The sequence below is a fragment of the Lactuca serriola genome, chromosome 7, assembly GCF_051521515.1.
Source record: "Lactuca serriola cultivar US96UC23 chromosome 7, Lser_US96UC23_V15, whole genome shotgun sequence".
Taxonomy (NCBI): domain Eukaryota; kingdom Viridiplantae; phylum Streptophyta; class Magnoliopsida; order Asterales; family Asteraceae; genus Lactuca; species Lactuca serriola.
Genome location: NC_136414.1, coordinates 63,927,369 through 63,948,771, shown reverse-complemented (window position 1 = coordinate 63,948,771; position 21,403 = coordinate 63,927,369). Strand labels below are relative to the sequence as shown.

General features: G+C 33.7%; 1 protein-coding gene across 1 annotated transcript; it reads left to right on the top strand.

The window, feature by feature from the left end:
* The first annotated feature begins 19,535 nt into the window (after nt 1-19,535).
* On the top strand, nt 19,536-20,434 carry LOC145064855 (cucumber peeling cupredoxin-like). Its single transcript, XM_079012225.1, has one exon. It carries the CDS (start codon nt 19,605-19,607, stop codon nt 20,277-20,279), a length of 675 nt encoding a protein of 224 aa, XP_078868351.1. The 5' UTR covers nt 19,536-19,604; the 3' UTR covers nt 20,280-20,434.
* The last annotated feature ends 969 nt before the right edge of the window (nt 20,435-21,403 follow it).

The window sequence follows — 21,403 nt, the reverse complement described above, 5'->3', positions numbered from 1 at the left end:
TTTGTCACCTAATGACGCAAGCTGATGATAAATTGATGTCAAATTAAATTCTAATCTAAGTTGGTACTTAAAAGCATTAACAAGCTCTAACAATTTCTCATCTACCAAGTTGTTTAACCAAAACATGCTCTTTGAATTAAACTTAACCTTACTAACCTACTCTAGAAAAGCTCTTAGAAATAGATTGAAAGATCGCATTAAGTTTTGTGCAAATGTTCCCAACAACATCCAATACTTTATACTCCTCACAAGCTCGGGAGCGTAAGAATGTGTGATTTTGGTTTACATTAAAATCATTCAATGGAAATCAATTTAATGTATGTTACTGGTTTTAATTCACAAAACAATTACGGATTTTGCAAATCAAATAACTTGAATGATCTAACTATAATTCAAGTGGCCAACATGAATCAAAATTAAAATCAAACTTTTTAATTAACACAAAACCAAATTCATTAGATAGAATAAAAATTCAACATCAAATTATATGATCAACTACATAAAAAGGAAGTTCAAACTACAAAATCGGATATGTTAACTAAAATACGATAAATAAATACTACAAAGTACTAACTAGTTGATGATTGAATTAGCATCAAAAGACTTATTTAGACGTGTGATCATGGATTGTTACGTGCAATGATTTTTATACAATTCCTAGTTTGGTCGTGGTTGTCAACAAGCTCTAACAACCCGTTTCACCAGACACTCGATTAAAACAAGCTTTTTAACCAAGCTGCAAACTTATCTAACTAAATTGGGTGCTTCATTTAGAACTCACTAAATGGCGTCGTTGTTGGGGACTCGGTGTATTTACTTAATTTATATACCTAGATTATCATGTATTTTTTATTGATTGATGCTTCTTAAGTCTTTATCACACCCACTGGAAAATGGGAAAGTTGAATGGTGTTTTCTTATGAAACTCGACCAAGCTTTGCCACCAAAGTCAGTTTTGCAGGATATTGACATACATGAAACATTTTTATGGATGCAAACATTGATTGATGGGACTCAAGGGATTCAAAGACTATATAATCAAGTCCAAGAAAAAACATCGATCCACAATTCCCAGTTACGAGATCCACATAAGCACCACCTTGGATTACAACAATATTTTGAGCATCAACAATTAAATCCAGGTGCACATCTAATTCCAATTTTTTGTTCTTGATAAAAGTCAAACTTTTGAGTTTGCAAGATTTATCAATTTGACTGTATTTTGCTTCAATTTATTGAATCTGATTGCTTTAGTGGAAATTTAGGAGCATGCATGTTGTACTGTTTTGTCATTTGTCACTAGGTTTTGCTCGGTTCGACATGAGTTGACTATGGTTGACCTTGCCAAGTTTTAATTTTGTTGACTTATATCCATGTCTATGTGTGTATTCGGCTTTTGGATTCATGTTTGATTCTGTCATAAATTTGCCATCACCTTTACTAGGACATCCCTATGTCCAGTCTGTCTATGTTACGACCCGTACAAGTAGTTTCAAGTCCTGCTCCTTCTCAAGCATCGAGGATGATGCTATATCTTAAGCTTGGGGAGGGGTATGCATTGCATTTGCATTTTTTTTAGCTTTTGCATCTTCATTTTAGGGCTTAAATTTTTTCGAAAAACCACAAAAATATTTTTCTTTTAGTCTACTTTGCATCTTATATATATATATATATATATATATATATATATATATATATATATATATATATATATATATATATATATATATATATAGTAGGATCAAATGAGAACACCAAAAAGGTTGAGAACGCGAGAACAAAGTATATTCATTTGTGATTCCATGTATTCATTTGTGGAGAAATGATAAATTTTTACACCTTTAATTTCGATTTAAAAGAAAAAGCATATTCATGTTGATTGTGCGTAAAAATTTATCATTTCTCCATAAATGAATACATGGAATCACAACTAAATATATATGTTCTCGCGTTCTCAGCCTTTTAGGTGTTCTCATTTGATCATTTCCACACACACACACATACACACACACACACACACACACACACATATATATATATATATATATATATATATATACATAAAAAGATTTTCCTTTTTTTATTTCTGCTTTTGATCCAACCATTACCAAAACCTATGAAAAACAGTCAAAATCAATAAATGAGCCGCATGCCTTGAAATTAGACTTGTTCGTGCTTTTCTATGATTCAAAAAGAAGTCTATTCCCACACACTTACATTCCTCCCGAAACTACCCATGCAAAACGAAAAATGAAAAAGTTTTCAATACTAAAGCATAATTGTTGGTATAAGTTAGCTTATAGAAACCACAACTGGTCTTACAGTTCGTAAATGCTTAATTAGAACTAAACTCTAAATCTAAGGAAAGCATAAAAATAATAGAAATTTTCAGTGACTTGAACTTTCCAGCGCTTTAAAAAAAAGTCTTTTCTACCCATTCCCTTCTAAGTATCCTGCTTGGGGACATAGTTTCCAACTATATTTACGGGTCCCTGCGTGTTAATATTAGTCCCCTGAAAAATGCCTTAGAATTCTCTCACGGTAAGTAGGCCGTGAGATGTCCCAATGATAGGAAAAGTCAAGGACAAAAATATAAAGAAATAAGCCTAGTAAATAAATTAAAAAGAGTGTAAGTATTGTATTAGCTATTAAGAGAGAGAGAGAGAGAGAGAGAGAGAGAGAGAGAGAGTATTATTAAGTTAATATGTGACCTTTGTGACTCGAATAAGTAAACCCCGAGGGGTGTTCTACACCTAATTGCCTAAAGCCGACTTGTTTGGGACTGATTGGGTTGAAAGTTCGCTACACGGGTTCCATCGAAAATCATGAACTTAATAATATAAAAAAATATATATATGATTCAAATAAAGCTACTCTGTGTCCTTTTAAGTTCGGACAAGTAGACCCGAAGGCTTCCTTCAAATCTAGTACACTAAGGTCGTCTGGTCTGGATGTGTTGGTTGGAAGTCCGTTACATGGACTTCATAAAAAGTCATGAGGTTTATTTATAGGAAAATATATTTAGATGGAATATATATTTATATTTATGATAGTTATAGTCTAATTGAATAATGTGCATCACTGTATGTACTCAAGTTAGAAAAAAATGTTTAGCTGCCAAAAGATTCCTTTGGACTTGGACTTGAACTTGTGACATTGGGACTGATTGTTAACTACTTTGACGGGTGTAAGTGGTTTAAAATTTGTAACCAATGTGAGTAAATTTTAAGGAATTTTTTAAAAAGATTTTTTAGAAAAAGATTGTTGTTGGTCAACAAAATAGTTAGGTTTGGTCATTGATATAATTTGCAAATTAAAATTCGTTGAGCGTGTTTTTATGGCATATCTTTTACACAAAAATAAGATTGTTTTGTTTCATTTGCTAACTCAATACTGATGACCGTGAATAAGTGTTGTTAACTTTTGATTTTGTTGGGCTGTGCTAAGGAGTAATTAAGTCTTAATCTTGTAATGTTTAATTTTATGATAAGACTAAGTTGGTTCAAGACATGTGGTGTTTTTACATACTCTTAATTGTTTGATATGGATGAGGTTGTGGATTCGGATCATATTTTGTTTTTCATGCAAAGTTTTAAAAAGTTTAGTTTGTTAATTTTTATTCTTTTTATTTTTCTGTTTTTTTTCGGTTCAATTCCGATTTCTTCTTTCTTGAGGATAAGAAATGTTTAATCTTGGGGAGATTTGTTAGGTTGATTTTCATGTATCATTTTAGTATATTTTCTTTATTATTTTCATGACATATTGTTTATATTTAGTATGCACTTCATTCATTTCATTACATCGTTAGTTTGTGACAATTTTACTTGTTTAAACTTAATTTGTGCAAATTTATATAAGCGGATAATGACATTTTTTAGCACCAGTTAAAGTCACAGTTGAAGTCCACTAGCAACACTAGTGATCAAGCATTAAAATGAAGCCGCAAAAAGAGTTTTTGAAAATCCGACAACATTGGGGAGTCTTAATCAAGTGAGTGGATCGAAGGGTAAACGAGGTATGATCGAGCTTAAATTTTACCGGTAGCTTCATAACTCGTGGTTTCTTTAATCTGAACGGTGGAGATCGGATTTTGACATCCTTTGATATACATTTGGACCTCATGAACAGCAACGACGTAATCTGTCAAACATCAAATTTTAGCAGCCCATATATACGAATACATCAGCCCATGTTGCAGCCAATAACTTCACTTTATCAACCCATAATCACTTTTTATTACAGCAAGTCAGCAACCCACGTTGGAATTAATAGCAGCCCATTTGTTGAGTTTTTGGCAGCCCAATTTGTAGATTAAAGCTCACATGAATATTAGAAAAAAAGGGGCATGCCTCACAATTGGAAGGGACCGATCGGTTATAAAGGAGGCACACATTTTTTTGAGGGGGGATAACTCTAGACGCACAAAAAAAAACAGAAAGCGAGAATGGCAATTTGAAGATTTATTTAGCATCAAAACAATCTTAGTTTCTTGTAATCTTAGTTTCTTGTAGTAACTTTTAATTTTTGTTGATTGAATTGTAGTTTCCGGAGTTTAGCCGTCTTAAACGGCTAAACCACCGGGGTTTGATGTTTGAATTAGTTTAATTATCTAGACTCGTTTTAGATCGTTGTGTGAGATTTTTATTTAGATTTAACACACTCCTATCCATATGATTTCTGATTTTCATTAATTTCGTTGTTACAATTTAGTTATTCTTGAGCAACCCGATTATGGTTTTAATGAAGAATTGTTAATCAATTAATTGAATCTGTAATTGTTCTTTTAATTGGACTAAGTAGCAAATAATACACTTCTGTTATGAAATCATGTTGGTACAATGTAAATTCATCGAACTTACGCGAGGATTCATTGTGTTTGGTGTTTCGTTTGTGTTTTAATGCGGCTCTCACCTAATTACAAACTCCTCGTTTGATAATTTTGTAGTGAGTTCTAATTGAATTACCCATTTTAGTTAGATAAGTTTGCAGGTTGGTTAAAAAGCTTGTTTTAATCAAGTGTCTGGCGAAACGGGTTGTCAAAGTTTGTTGACAACCGCGGCCAAACTAGGAATTGTATAAAAATCATTGCACGTAATAATCCATGATCACACGTCTAAATAAGTCTTTTGATGCTAATTCAATCATCAACAAGTTAGTAGTTTGTAGTATTTATTTATCATATTTTAGTTAACACATCCAGTTTTGTAGTTTGAACTTCCTTTTGAAGTAGTTGATCATATGATTTGATATTGAATTTGTATTCTATCTAGTGAATTTGGTTTTATGTTAATTAAAAAGTTTGATTTTAATTTTGATTCATGTTGGCCACTTGAATTATGGTTAGAAAATCCGTAATTGTTTTGTGAATTAAAACCAGTAACATACATTAAATTGATTTCCATTAAATGATTTTAATGTAAACCAAAATCACACATTCTTACGCTCCCGAGCTTGTGAGGAGTATAAAGTATTGGATATTGTTGGGAACATTTGCACAAAACTTAATGTGATCTTTCAATCTATTTCTAAGAGCTTGTTTAGAGTATGTTAGTAGGGTTAGGTTTAATTCAAAGAGCTTGTTTTGTTAAACAACTTGGTAGATGAGAAAGTGTTAGAGCTTGTTAATGCTTTCAAGTACCAACTTAGATTAGAATTTAATTTGACATCAATTTATCACCATCTTGCATCATTAGGTGAATAAAACTCAAAACCGGATTCTTTTTATTTTGTTTCTAGTATTTCTTTTATTGTATTTCATTTTAGTTTACTCGTTTGCAAATATCATCCCCCACATTCAGCTTTTAGGAATAGGAATAAAAACATGAGTATTTTGGTGTATTTATGGATTAAAACCAAGTCCCTGAGGATCGACCTTGTTTTCCAGTATTACTATTATTTTTAAATCATATGTGCAAATAGGACTTATTTGTTTGATAGATTCGACACCCATCACTTAAAATGAATAATATTATATGTTTTTGAGCGTTGAGTTCTAAAATGATAGTTTTTACGAGATTTGAAGTAAAACTATGTTTAGAATCACTCGAAATGTATTTGAAGTCTTATAAGATTCCAATCAAAAGTCAACTATTGAAATTAACGAAAATATAAAGTTGGAAGTAAATAAAAATAATGTTATTGAAAGTTGTAGGTTATCTCTTTAGAAACATTTAGGTGAAAACCTCATCGAAATCAAATTATAACGAAGAAGTTATAACCAATCGAAGATCCGCGACAAAACCGGCAAAACACTATTTAGCGTAAAAAGTGAGTTTTCAATAAACTACTTTTTAGTTGTAGTAATCTAAATGAAAGTCGGAGTATTCGTTAAACCAAGAATTTTCATAAAAAGAACGTCAAAATCTGACTTCGTATGAGGAAGTTATGATTTTTTTAGTTTCGGTATAACAATATACAACTAAAAACTCGAAATAAAGATCAAATGGTTTTTAGCCAACACAACCTAAACGAGAATCAAAGGTCTCGTGAATAGTAGTACAACAGTAAAAAGACAGATGAAAACAGACGTCAGATTAAGAAGTTATGAATTTTTATCGGATTTTCCTGTCCCAGTCTATTAAAAATAATAATATTAAGAATAAAGTCAAAATTATCCGACGGAGTCTAAACAAAAGTTGTAGAGTATAATATCACCTATGCGTCGATATAAAAACGTCAAAAACGGAGTCATATGCGAAAGCTATGAATTTTGAAAATTTGGGCACAAAATCCGAGAAATTTCGCATGCATGGCTCGGAATCAGCCATGTACCACCCTAGCAAAATGTTACGTCAGAAATCGTTTATTTTCTGTGCCACTTGGGCTGAAGTCTTATTGATGTATATCAAGTTGAAATTGTTGTATCTCATTGATTGTAAATCTTTGAATCAGATCATTTGTTGATATATTCTTTGTGATGTTTGCACCGCAACGGCGCCTGATCAACAAAGTTGTTTCACATTCTTCGCTTTATGGAATTTTTATGACTTGTCGCTCTTGATCTCCGGTTGATGAATCATGTATCTTGAGCATGTGAACTTTATTTTCTACTAAAGACCACTTTGAGAGTTCCGGCACCATAGTTTGGGTATATCGGTATCTTTTTGGCACAGCAGAGATTTTTTTTTTTCACGCAGAGTTATTCTTGTTTCTATGGTATTTGTTCGAGCAGTTTTCAGCGACTAAATCACCCAGCTACAGATGACCACCAAGTATTTCTTTTACTCTCTTTCTCGTGTCTTGTTGACACCCTTTCATACATCTAGGGAGAGCCTTGTTAGCTCTTGGTATCCGACACTGTCCATCCTGATGATATATTTATTTTTGATATCTAGTCTTTGGTTATCAAAAATAGGGAGAGAATATTATGATATCATCCGGATATGATTTTATGATTGTTTGAGTTTGGAATTTTGAAGACTTCGGAAGACAATGATTTATTTAGTGATGCAATGTGGCACTAATTTTTGGTCTTCACGGATCAAATTTTGGCATCACTCGATGTTTCCCGGTTCCAGATTATTTATTATTCAGACTCCACCACATGATGATGATTTTGTGTTTGCATCCGGTTTAGATCTTATGACTTCTCGAGTTTGGCTTTGTGATATTTTGAAGACGAAGATTATTTTGGTGATGTGACGTGACACTTATTTATGATCTTTTTGATCAAATTTTTGGCATTGCCAGACCATGTCTTTGGACTCACATTATTTATTATTCGGACTTCATTTTTTGGATGCTTCACATTTTAGCAGGTTATTCTTTGAAGAATTTTGGGTATATTATGATTCGAGAATTAGAGATGTTTTTCAGACTTTTTGAAGCCGAAGTGTTTCTTTTATTGGATCTTCTACTTGCTCATGGTGCTTATGACTAGTTTGAAGATTTGGATCTTATTTTTCTACTTCATTCATGGTGCTTTGAAGCCGAAGACCTTCACTATTTAGAGATTCATGGCCAGTTTCGGACATTACAGACACTTCAAAGTTTCAGAGACATTTCAGCATTTGGTTCTCATTATGTTTCATTTTATTACCACACTTGCTAGTCAGATTACTGTATTTTAGCCTTTTATCACTTATTGTATCCCTCTTTATTTGTGAGCATTTAGGGAGAAAATGTTGGAGCATGAAAATGTTCTACAAATAATGAGTGATAATTAGGTTATTTATTTCCCTTTATTGTATTGTTGGTATTTTCTCTCTCCTATATAAAGAGAGAGTTGGTCATTTTATTTGTAAGAGTGCACTTACAATGTAGTTTTTCTAGAGAGAGAGAGAGAAAGTGGTGGGATCTCTCCCACCAAGGGAGAGTCTTTTCTCCCACCATGTTCTTGTATTGTAATATTTTATCTCTCTCTTGTAATCTATGAAATTTCTCATCATATGTTCTTCATGTTCTTCATTTTTATGTCCGTTAAATCTCGAGATATTATTTGCTCCGCATCCACCAATCCACAAATGGGTCTATCATATAAGACATATCAGGGCGAGTACATGTCATATCATAAATGATTGAACATACAGTCGAAGCATATGGGACCCGACTCATGTCAGCTATATCCTCATCGATATTTGGGCTCTAAGTCTTACTCAACTTAACATTATGATGGATGGGTAAATCCTCTTTCATGGAAATCTCCATACTAAAATATTTAAGTATTTTATCCAAGTATGTACTATGATTAAGGCCAATAAGTCTTTTATTTCTATCCCTATTCTTGCAAGGTTGGAATGTCGTTTCCCATAAGGAGTATGTCATCAACATACAATACTAGGAAAGTCACTATAGTCCCACTAGCCTTGAAATACACACATGACTCATCCTCACTCCTAGAGACACAAAACTCTTTGACTTTTCATAGAAGCAAAGATTCCAGCTGCTAGATGCTTCTTTCAATTTATAAATGGGTTTCTCAAGCTTACACACTCTTCCAGGAAACTTAGCATGCACAAAACCCTGTGGGGACTCATGTAAACATCCTCAATTAACTTCCCATTAAGGAAAGCGGTTTTAACATCTATTTTCCATATTTCATAATCATGAAATGTTGCTATCTCTATCATAATCCTAATAGACTTTATCTTAGCCACTGATGAGAAGGTCCCATCATAGTCAATCCCTTGGGTTTAAGTAAAGCCCTTCACAACCAGTTGTACCTTGAATGTGTGCACCTTTCCATCCATGTCGGTCTTCTTCTTGAAGATCCATTTGCACCCAACTGTCTTTTGACCTCGTACATTATCAACCAAATTCCAAACTTGTTTATCATACATATACTGGATCTCGCTATCTATTTCCTATTTGCAGTTAACAACCTCATGGATCCCCATCGCTTCCTTGTAGTTAGCTCGCTCATCCAAATTTACCACTATACCATCACTAATAAACATGTCACCATCCGACGATATATGGAAACCATAGAACGAAAAGTGACATGCTGATCCTACTGGACCGATGAAGAGGTCATGAATTGTTAACGGGCTCAACAGGACTCTCAACCTCTGGTTGAGAGCTAGTGTCTTCTAAAGTTCCTTCATTGGTTGACTCCTGAATCTCTTCAAGGTCAATTGCACTCCCACTATCCTCTTTGAATATGAGCTCTTTCTCGCGAAAGACTCCCCTTTGAGCTAAATAGACCACGTTTTTAATAGGTTTGTAGAACAAGTATCCAAAAGACTTATGTGGGTAGCCAATGAAAATACACCTCTCGGCTCTAGGTTCTAACTTGTAATGAGTTTCTCATCTCACAAGAGCCTCATAACCCTAGACCTTGACATGTGCCAACTTGGGAGCTTTCCCTTTCCACATCTCGTGAGGAGTTTTGGCAACCTTCTTAGTAGCAACAAGATTTAGGATGTGGACGGATATCTCTAAGGCATACCCCCAGAAAGAAATCGGAAGTGAAGCTCGACTCATCATGGAACAAACCACGTCTAGTAAGGTTCGATTTCTTCTTTCAACCACACCATTAAGTTGTGGTGTCCTAGGAGGAGCCAATTGTGAAACTATTCCACATTTCTTGAGGTAGTCTTGGAACTCGATACTAAGATACTCTCTGCATCTATCAGTTCAGAGCATTTTTATCTTCCTCCCCAATTGATTTTCGACCTCGTGTCTAAACTCTTTGAACTTTTCAAAGGTTTCTGATATATGTTTGATTAAGTAGATATATCCATACCTACTATAATCATCTATAAACGTCACATGATATCGATTTGCATCCATACATCAATATGGATAGGATCCAACAATCCTTCACCTCTTTTACATGTTCCAGTAAATGGTGATTTTGTCATCTTACCCAAAAGACAAGACTCACATTCATCATCTGTCCTAAAGTTAACACTCCGTCCTTTTGGATTTGGTCGATACATTTTTTGTTAGTATGCCCAAGACGGAAATGCCACAAGAATGCTTTGTCCACTCCATTAGACGAATCAATATGAAATACACTATTTCCGAAGCTATCAACATAAATCACAGTTTCATACACATAATTACAAGGTAAAGCTTTAAACATAAAAGCACCATTTTTATAAGCTAAAATCGAACCATTCACACCATCAAATGAATATCGAAAACCTTGTCTAAATAATTCATGAAAAGAAATAATGTTTCGTGTCATTTCTGACGAATAGAAACAATTAATCGAATCTATTCTAACATCACCACCGAGCACAAGACCATAAGCTCCAGTCTTGGTGACATGTGAAGATCACATATTCCTCTTGATCAGATTTATTCCTCCATGCTCCACCTCCACACTTTCTATTAGCCCTTGCAAATTAGAACAACTGTGGAAACCACATCCCGTATCAAGAACCCAAGAACGAGTAGGTTATGAGTTATTGAATTGAACAGTGTACATACTTACCAACGATGGCTTAACCTTGCCATCCTTGATGTCCTGCAAGTCTTTAGGGCAACTTCTTTTACAATGTCCTTTTTCGTTGCAATAGTAGCATGTGGCCTCTTTGGGTTCACTAACAGTAGGAATATCATAAATAGGCTTTGACTTCGACCCATTTCCAGATGCTCCAGCATAGGCCATGCCCTTCTAGTTCAATTAAGGATTTGATTGCCTTTTTTTCCTCTGTTTTTTCGAATGGCAAGGATATGAGCACTTATTGCAGAGTGGAACCTAATTTTTTTAATCCATGATTCAGGTGTCCGCAACAAGTTGTGGAGTTAAGTCAATGTGGTCTTTGTGTTGTTCAAATGATAAGCTAAACTGATCATAACTGGGAGGCAAGGAGTTTAGGACCATGTCTATGGCGAACTCCTTGTTAAATAACACATTGAGCTTTTTTGACCGCTCCACATATTTATGCATTCTCTGCACATGATTGCATACAGATTCTCCATCCTTCAACTTGCATGCCATTAATGCCTTGATGACCTCATACCTTTCTTGACGTGCTTTTTGTGAAACTTTTTAGCAAGATCTAAGCACATATCATAAAGGCTAATAGTACTCATAGAACTTGTGTTGCTCAGGTACCATGGTTGCAACCATTATGCAAGCGACCTTTGTTGCATCATATTAGTGTTTTCTTTAGGCAGCCTGTTCCTCTTGAGTAGCAATTGACTCATCGATTTCAAGTAGAGGTTTATCGAGGACATATTATGTGCCCTCGTATCGAAGAGTAATTTTAAGATTTCTCATCTAGTCCATGTAGTTTGGACCAACTAATTTCTCCTTAAATAAAATCGATAGAAGAGTGAAGTTTGAGTTGTTGGTGGAAGATTGAGCAGCAATAGCATCTCTAGGACTAGACATATATATATATATATATATATATATATATATATATATATATATATATATATATATATAAGAGATAGTTTTAGTTAGTTGACATATTCAAGGCTAGGATCCAAAATAAAATTCGCAATCAAGAAGAGGGATGTCGTAGTCTTATTGCGAATTTATGAATGTAGGTAAAATAATTCACCAATTTCAATCTATGAAATTCCTAGATCTTTTGAGATTCATTGGATCTAATCAATGGCATGTTTAATATTAGATTATGCACTTTTATTTGTGACTGGGATACCAAGGATCAAAAACAAAGATGTAAATAACCATACAAACACACTTGAAAACCTCGATGTCATTTATTATCTCAAACTAATGTGTCGGTAAACCATACATGCTCCATTACAATTGATAATTTTCAAGTTATGCCACCATATCAACTTTATAGTCCCAAATTAGTGTGCCCGTTAGCCACACACGTGCCACTAACAATTTATAAAGAATGATGTGCGTTTTTATGGATTAGCATACTTTTCACATTTTCCTAAAGTAACTAAATTGGGATTTTAAAAGGAAGTTCTAGTACTTTCATAGCATTATACTTTTAATGAGATTATGTCCTATCAAACCTGTTCATCTAAAAACCCTCCACCATACAAGAGAGCGGTGGGTGAGAGTGAAGACCCATTCAAAGACCATTTTATAGGTCGTTTCCTTATACCCTATTTATATCATGGCTTCATGAATGAGGCTTAATAGCGATTCTGTAACATCCCAAGTCCATGTATACCTTGGTATTTTGAGTACTTGTCCATTTTAGTCCCATTTACGAGAAAAGGTGGTGAATGAGTACGCGGGGCATACACGAGTGTACGCTCAATGTACTCATATGCGTGCATTTGACGCGAAAGACACCTAGTATGCTGGGCGTACTAGGCCCAGAGTGAAAACCCTAATTTAGGGTGAGACCCCTATTTAAAGGATATGATGGCCTCATTCCTGGCCACCATTCTCAGACAACAACCCTCCTAAACCTTAGTTTTCGTTCTTAGAGCTTGTGAGTGCATTTGAGAGCCTTGAGTGTATTCTTGTGTTTCTTTGGAGTGAAGAAGGAGCCTTGAAGAAGAAGGAGTGGGGTTCTAGGCTTTGGATATGAGCTTATCTGAGTGTGGAGCTTCATTTTGAGTTATAAAGCTCAAAGCTTTCTCACTCTTTTGATTTGTGCATCATAGTAGAGTATTTTAGGGTTTTGTCCCAAAATTTGGAGAGTTTATGAGATATTGAGCTCCAGAGACTATGATTAACCCCTTTTGAGTGTAATTAGTGGTGTAGTGTCATAAAAATCCAATCTTGGACGTTGGAATCAGACCATGCATGAGATATGGGCATTTTGAGATAAGAGAGTGAGTGTTTTGTGTGTTTGTGACCATTCTAGCCATGCAAAGGCTTAAAGTCACTAACTTTATGAAGTAAGAGCTATTATGGAGTCTAGATCTGTGATATGAGCCAATGTCTTAACTGATTAAGACCAAATGAGTGAGAATAGTGAAACTGGGACATACGTTGGGCATAATCCCAGTACGCGCAGCGTAGGGGTCGAGCATCCTTGATGCATGCATGATAGCAGAGTATGCCAAACGTAGAGAGATGGTACGCGTAGCATACTCTCTGCCGTTGACTTTTAGGGTTTGGTCAATTTGTGGACTATTAAGGCCATTGAGGGGTAAAATGGTCTTTTACCCTTCTGTGAGTTTGTAGAAGGGTTAGTTTAGCTTCTTGAGAGTCATGATTAATTAGGGATATTTGTCGTATGTGTTAGGCGAAGGATAGACCGGTGATTTGAGTTCGAGATTAGCCAATTTCTTGCGAGGTGAGTCTTCTCACTATAGTTACCATGAGCGGTATCTTTGTGTGACTGAGATGTCTTATGTGCTTGTCTGTGTATTGTGATATTCTGCATTTTATCTTTGTGATTTATGCTGAGTATTATTATTATGAGCATATTGAGTTAGGATCGGAGGGTCCACCCGAGTTGTGGGACCGTAGGGTCTCCACTGGAACACATTTACCGAGGGTCGTATTGAGTTAGCCTCGAATGGCTAATGTGATGTGTGTGGTATTTTGTGGAAGTCACTAAGCTTCGTTCTTACCATGTTATGTGTTATGTGTTTCAAGTACTTCTCAGGATCACGGGAAGGCACCAGCATGATCGTACACATACCCGCATTGGAGACATGTTTTTGGAGGATCCTGGATTTGTGATAAACAATTTTTGAAATATATGTTGAAATTTGATACTTGAGATTTTTGAGAAAATGTGAAATGTGTTTTATTGTGTTTGAAAATGAAAATTTTGTTTGAAAATTTACGTTGTTACAGATTCGACTGACTTTTCTTATAAATATAATATATTAAACATTTAATTATATATAGTATAAGGTGTATTTTGAAAATTTTCAAAATACGAGGTTTAAATGTTAATTATATTGATTAAACTTTTAATCAATTAAATTTAAACCAAATATGATTTAATCTTTATCTTTTGATTAAACAATTAATTAAATTAAGTTAAATTATTTAGTGGTTAAAAAATTATTTTTGATTAAACAATTAATAAAATTATTAAAATTTAATCTTAATCAAAACCCTTCTATTTTTTTAAAAATTAGGGTTGGGTTTATCATGTTTTAATTATTCAAATTTTAAGGCATTTAAAATAAAAATTAAGGAAACAAGATAAACACTAAAATAATTCCCTAATTTTCGAAAATAAGGTTAGGGATGCCATGGTTTCAAGAAACCCTAGCAAAGTAGAAAATCTCATGGGCTAGGGTTTATTTTCGATAAACCCTAATTCTTTGATCTATTCATTTTATGCACAATCAACAGAAGACTATGGCTCTCATACCACTGATAGGTTTTATAGGTTATGATTCAAAGCATGAGGCAAAATAATTTAACCCTTAAGTTCACATACAACCTATTTTGATCAAGGTTTTCTCTATTGATAGTTATGAACATCAAGACCCCTAGCAAACCCTAGGTAATTTCGAAGTTACAAGAAAGTTAGGATCTACATACCTTTTAATTATTATAGCAAATAATCAAACCAATTCCTTTCTTTAAATGTCTTGGAAATCAAGCAGGAGAAATCCAATGCCTCAAATGGTTTTTACACAAACCCTAACAATTAGAAAACTTGAGGAGAGAGGAGAAGGAGTTGGAATTTCGGATATTCCGTTGGTAGAAGTGGTGGATGAAAATAAGGAGCCAAGAAGGTCTATTTATAGTTGATACAAGGAGCCTTAGAAACCCTAATTTGAATATAATAATATTAATTTAAATTTGATAATTATTCATCTCCTTAACTATCTTTAAGGATTAATCTAAAACCCTTAAAAAACTTCGAAAAACCACCCATGACCCATGAAAGGTTCTAGAAACTCTCTTGTTCAACTATTGAAAAATTATAGCTTAAGTTCTTGTATTTTTAATTAATCAAATTAATCCCAAAATTAATTTCTGATTAATTTTTAATTAAATAATACCATTAATAATTAATATATTAATCTCATAATAAATTAACACGTAATTTATTGTTATCTGTTAATCATATAATAAATCAATAAATCAATATTTCTTTCCAAAAGTCATTATAATCAATTACTAGTTTTGAAGGCAACCCAAAAATGATTTTGTCTTTAATTTAGGTATGTACCAATTTAGTTATTAGATTAGACAACTTAATCCAACATGAATTTGGTCACATATAATATGTTTTCATTGGATGTTATATATTAACGTTAGTTAGTGGTACCGATCTTGTATATTTATTTACCAACAAATACAACCAACCGTTGGCACCTTTCAACATTCACCCTGTACTTTTTAAAATGTTATTTTAACCCCCTCCACTTTTAACTTTATAAAAAGTCATTTTCACCCACTCATTTTTCTAAACTTTTGTGTTTATCCCCATAGTATATATAATCTGAGTTTCCCTAATAAGTTATGTTCATTAACATAAAAAATCTAACTTTTTATGTGTTTATTTTTATGTATATGTAGATATAAATTCAAGGTGTTCAACACTTCAACGTAAGTTTAGAACTTTCGTTTATTAATTAAAAAATAAAAAAATAAAAAAATAAAAAACTTACCTGTCTTTTTTTTTTTTTTTTTTTTTGTGTACGTGCCGGTATAAATTTGAGTTTGCCTACGTTTCGAAGTAATTTTTTTAACGTTTTTGTGCTTATTTTTATGTATGATTCGTCGTTGGCTACATGTAAGTTGGGTCACATATAATACATTTTTTGTTATATAAATTGTCGCTCGTTAACTTGAAAAAAACAATTTAACTTTCTTATTTTTATGTATGTATCGGTATAAATTCAATGTTTTTTACGTTTAGACGTAAAGTTTGTATACATTTCCGTTCTTATATTTATATATGTTTCCTACGTATGAGTTTGATCATATATATATATATATATTACATTTTCATTCAACCGTATAAATCGGAGTTAGTTAGTGGTACCGACCACTGACACTTGCCATCCTTCAATTTTGTGAAATTTCACTTTACAACCATCTATTTTGTAAAATGTCACTTTTAATCCCTCGACTTAGAACTCTCTAAAATGTTACTTTTATCCATCCATTTTCTAAAGTTTCGTCGTTGAACCCCATAGTATATATAATATGATTTTATATAGTTAACACACTTCAACTTTGTCAAATATCACTTTGATCCCCTCAGCTTTGAACTTTGTAAAATGTCATTTTCACCCCCCTCGACTTTCTAAACTTCCGTGTGTGCCCCATTCGTTGACAGTTTTGTTAGTTATACTGACCTTGTATATTTATCTAACAACAAATGCGACGATACCTAACTTTTATTAATACAATCGTCAAAATTTAATTTTCAAAATGTATTGATGCCGCCGCAACGTGTGGAAGACAAAATAGTAGTTATGTGTTTAAATTGTATAGTAACATAATTTAAAATTTCAACAAATAACGTAAAATGTCAATATATAACTCAAAAAAATTAAACAAAAATAACAGAAAACATCACCAAGTGGACCGGTTAACCAAAGCACCATATGACATGTCATATATGCATGGTAGCCAATTTAGACTTTTTATTTTAAGAAAACAATTTGGAAAATTTTCGGAAAAATCTTAATATTTTATTATAATTGATGAAAAAGTCTCAAACTAAAATTTGTTTACGAAAAGTCATAAGTACCGGTAAAAATAACGATTTTACCCTTTTTCTTGTTTATCAGTTTCAATACTTATCCGGTTTCATAAATCAAGAAAAATAGGTCAAATCGTCACTTTTACCGGTAATTAGGAGTTTTTCGTAAACAAATTTTAGTTTGGGACTTTTTTGTAAATTAGAATAAAATATTATGACTTTTTCGAAAATTTCCCAAACAACTTTCTATATAAACTTTAAAGTTTATGATTAAACATTTGATATTAGACGCTCGGGTATAGCAGGCACGAGTGGGTTCCGTGGCCAGGTAGCAAGGCTACCACGACAATACACACTGCCCCCACCTCGATGATCGTGGCATCATTTGATATTTTCGAGAGAATACCACGTCAAATCAAATTGTTCCTTTTCACTGTTCCTCCTCTCCTCCCTCTTCTTTCTATGGATCAAGATGGTGGCCTCATGTTAGACGTACACCACCAAGGATTGTGAAAAGAGACGGTGATTAGTTGGAGGGACATAGCATGGGGAATATTCCCTATAGCCTAATTTATGTGACATTAACCCTTTCAGATGGGAAGGAACTTTTCTATAATAGTTGAAGTGTAGAATTAAAGAAGGTGTTTAAGTTTTGTCGACTATGGGTCCAACTTTGATTTTTGGTGCTTGATGTGGTCAAACTTACTCCTCTTCTAACATCGGAGACTAATACGTGCCCAAACTATTTGGTTGTTTCATTTTATTTTATTTTATTTTTATTTTCCAAATATAAATTAATGAGTTATTAAATATTAGTTATTTTTATTATTAAATATTAGTTAATTGAGTCACCAAATCATAGTGTTGACAATTCTCAACACGACCCGCGATACGACCCACGACACGACACGGAATAAATGGGTTTGGATTCAGGTTTTCAACCCACCAACATGCCAACCGCCAACCCGTTTATTAAACGGGTCATATATGAGTTTCTCAAAAAATAAACGGGTTGACCCGCCAACCCGTTTATATTTTTAATTAAAAAAATATATATTTTTTATTTTTAAATGTATTTATGTATCAAGTATTAATATTTAATAAGTATTATCTATGTTTGTATTAATTTTTAATTTGAACATGTTGCTATGAATGTTTTTAATTTTTATTTGGATCTTTAAGACTTAAGTAGTTAACTGTCTAAAATTTGAATATATTTGCATCAACCATCAACAATTTATTTATGTTTAATTGTCAATTTTATTTATGGAATCTGACCCACAAACCCAAATCTGACCCACGAACCCACCAACCTGTGAACCCGTAAAAATAAACGGGTTGGTGGTCATATATGGGTTTATGTTCCAAACCTACCAACCCGTGACCTGTATATTTAAATGGGTCGTGTTTGAGTTGACATATTTTGACCCGCCGACCTGCAACACGCCAACTCGAACATGACACGATTGTCAGGCCTACCAAATCAGTTTCAAACAGTTGACGACATCATCACTTTCGCTGCAACATGGTGGAAGTGTAAAAAGAGGAGAAACATCCTTACTACCATCTTTTATATGACAGAGTTTTTAAAACGACACGTACCCCCCCCCCCCCCCCCCCTTCCTTTTACCACGGTGGCATATATTATAAAATCTCAAACATTCATTTGGATCAAACATAGAAAGGCGAATTGTTCATATAGTTGGGTTGATTGGTGTGTGGCTGCTTTCCTTTGTATGTAACACTCTGCTTTCTTGTACTCCTCTCTGCCGCATCTAGCTCCTTGCTAGATGGGTGTCGGTGTTTTTTTATTAATAATATTTGTTGATTCCAAAATAAATATTAGTTATTTTTTGTCAAAATTTGTCATCGTACACATTACTAATCATGAACTTGATAATAAACATATCAAATAATAAGACCCCAAAAAAGAATTAGTAATTTTCTTACTCTAATATGTTCAAGTGTTTTCACATATACTTTTTTCCTAATTTTATAACCATAACAACTTTTGTCAACAAGGTAAAAATGTCCATCATAAATTTACATCCATGGTTCATTCAAGAGATAATGTAAATTTTGGTTTCACTTTAAGTCACTAGCTTATATATGCTATACATAGTTATTTTTATTATTAAGGCAATTACGGAAACTTAATTCCAATTTTAGTCACTAAATTTGGTCCAAAAGACCATTTTCTGCATTAACTTTTAAGGTTAAATGAGTAATTCAATATGCTACCAGAAAAATGACTTTTTTATATATATAAAAATGTAACGCATTACACTGAAATAATATAGCATTAAGAGGTATTTATATAAAATTAATCTTTATCATATTTTCTCTCTAATGGTCGAATGGAGACAAAGTTAACGAATAGATAAACTAACATCCAAAATGAGTTAAAACCATTTTTCATATCTTCATAACCGTACGTTGAAAGAGTACCAATAATCCAATATGGCATTTATTTCATCTGAAAATTCAAATCAAGAAAACTAAAAGTAAACTCTAAAATTCAAAGCATTTAATGATGCGCCTCTTATAAATATCAAATTTCAGATAGTTCATCTTGCATTCACAATTCCACAAAAGCAATAATCGGAAAAACACAAATAGTAGTTCCAGGGTTCAAAAATGGGAAGCTTTAATATGAATTTAGTGGTGTTCATGGCTATAATGGTTGCATCCATGCAGCTTCACGGCACTGCAGCCCAAACAAGGCATGTCGTTGGCGACGCCTTGGGATGGACCATTCTTTCCGGTGGGGCCGCTGCTTACACCACTTGGGCGTCACTTCAAACATTCACCGTCGGTGACGTTCTCGTCTTTAACTTCACCAACGGAGATCACGATGTTGCAGAGGTCTCAGCGGCGGCGTACGGCCCATGCACAGCCACCAATCCCATCTCCCTTGTAACCACTGGCCCTGCCTCCCTTACCTTGACCACCGCCGGCACCCACTATTACATCTGCACATTTGCAAGCCACTGCCAACTTGGTCAGAAGTTAACCATTAACGTCTCCGCCGACGCCTCTACTACAACACCGGCGTCTCCACCAACCACCATCCCTACACCTCCGTTATCAGCACCCACAACACCAGCATCTCCACCGACAATCTCCCCGACAACACCCGATGTTCCCTGTCCCCCTACCTCATCTCCAAGCTCCAGCCCATCATCACCACCAACCGTCGTAACCTCCGACAGGATCACTCCGGTTCCACCACCTAGTGGAGGAGCTCCATCTTTCTCCGCCATGGTACCTGCCAGTTTCTTGATAATTGGCTTGGCTTTCTTGAACTATTAAATTTCCGACGCAAGAGATGCACTTATTTATCATGTTTATCTACCAATGTTTTATTTTAATATTGTTTGCGACCACGATTACTACATGTTTTTTTGTCCTGTATTTTTTATGAGGCCTCATCAAAATAAATAAAGATTAAGAGTTTGTTTTATTTAGGAATTAGTTAAAAAAATTACTTTTCTTTATTTGCTATAATTTTTAGGCGGCAAAGACTCGGTGGTTTTGGGACTAATTTAGGATTAACTAGGGAAGGATCCCGTTTTGGGGGTTAGAAAATTTTCGGTTCTCAAATCAATAGAAATAGTTAAAAAAAAAATCTTATCTAGAAATCAAACTTCGCCATCAATGATTTCAATAAGCCAATATCCCCTAATTTCAATAATGGCAAGAAAATGAAGACATATATGAAAAGATGCTCATTAACATGATTTGATTTAAAATCACAACCCAAACACACCCAAAAGGGATGTAAACTTGAAAAGTATACAGTTAGTACAACACTAGCAAATGGTTAACTCTTAGGAAAGCTTACAAAGACAAAAAATCAAAGCAACAAAATAGAAATCACCATTCCGATAAAAGTCTGTCGAAGAAAACTTAATGTGTTAGTCCTGTATCACACCATTTGTAACATCTTTATAGATAGAAAACGTTGTTTGCCCTTTACTTTTAGGGTTAAGTTCCAAACAAAACACATGACATATAACCACAAATGTATACTGCTAAAATTAATAAAACAGAATAAATTGATAAAACGTAAACTAATTAAACAAATCAGGTTTTCATAGCGGAAATATGGAGTAATTATAAACAAAAAAGTAAAATTAAATACACAGAATGTAATGAACGCAATTCATATTCATCCGAGTCTATTTGAGAAGGATAAGCCAAATAACAAATCAACATCAAAACCTGGGAGAACTCCATAAAACCAACTATATGATGTTTAATCATTAGATGTTTGATATATTCAAGACGAATAAAAAGTCAAAAAGCCTAAAATTGATTCCATATAGAACTATTATGAACAAATATAAGATAATATAACTTTATTGAAGTTGAACCATTTGTAATAAGGTGATATTTACATGCATTCCCAATGATAAATTATATCCCCAACGGCA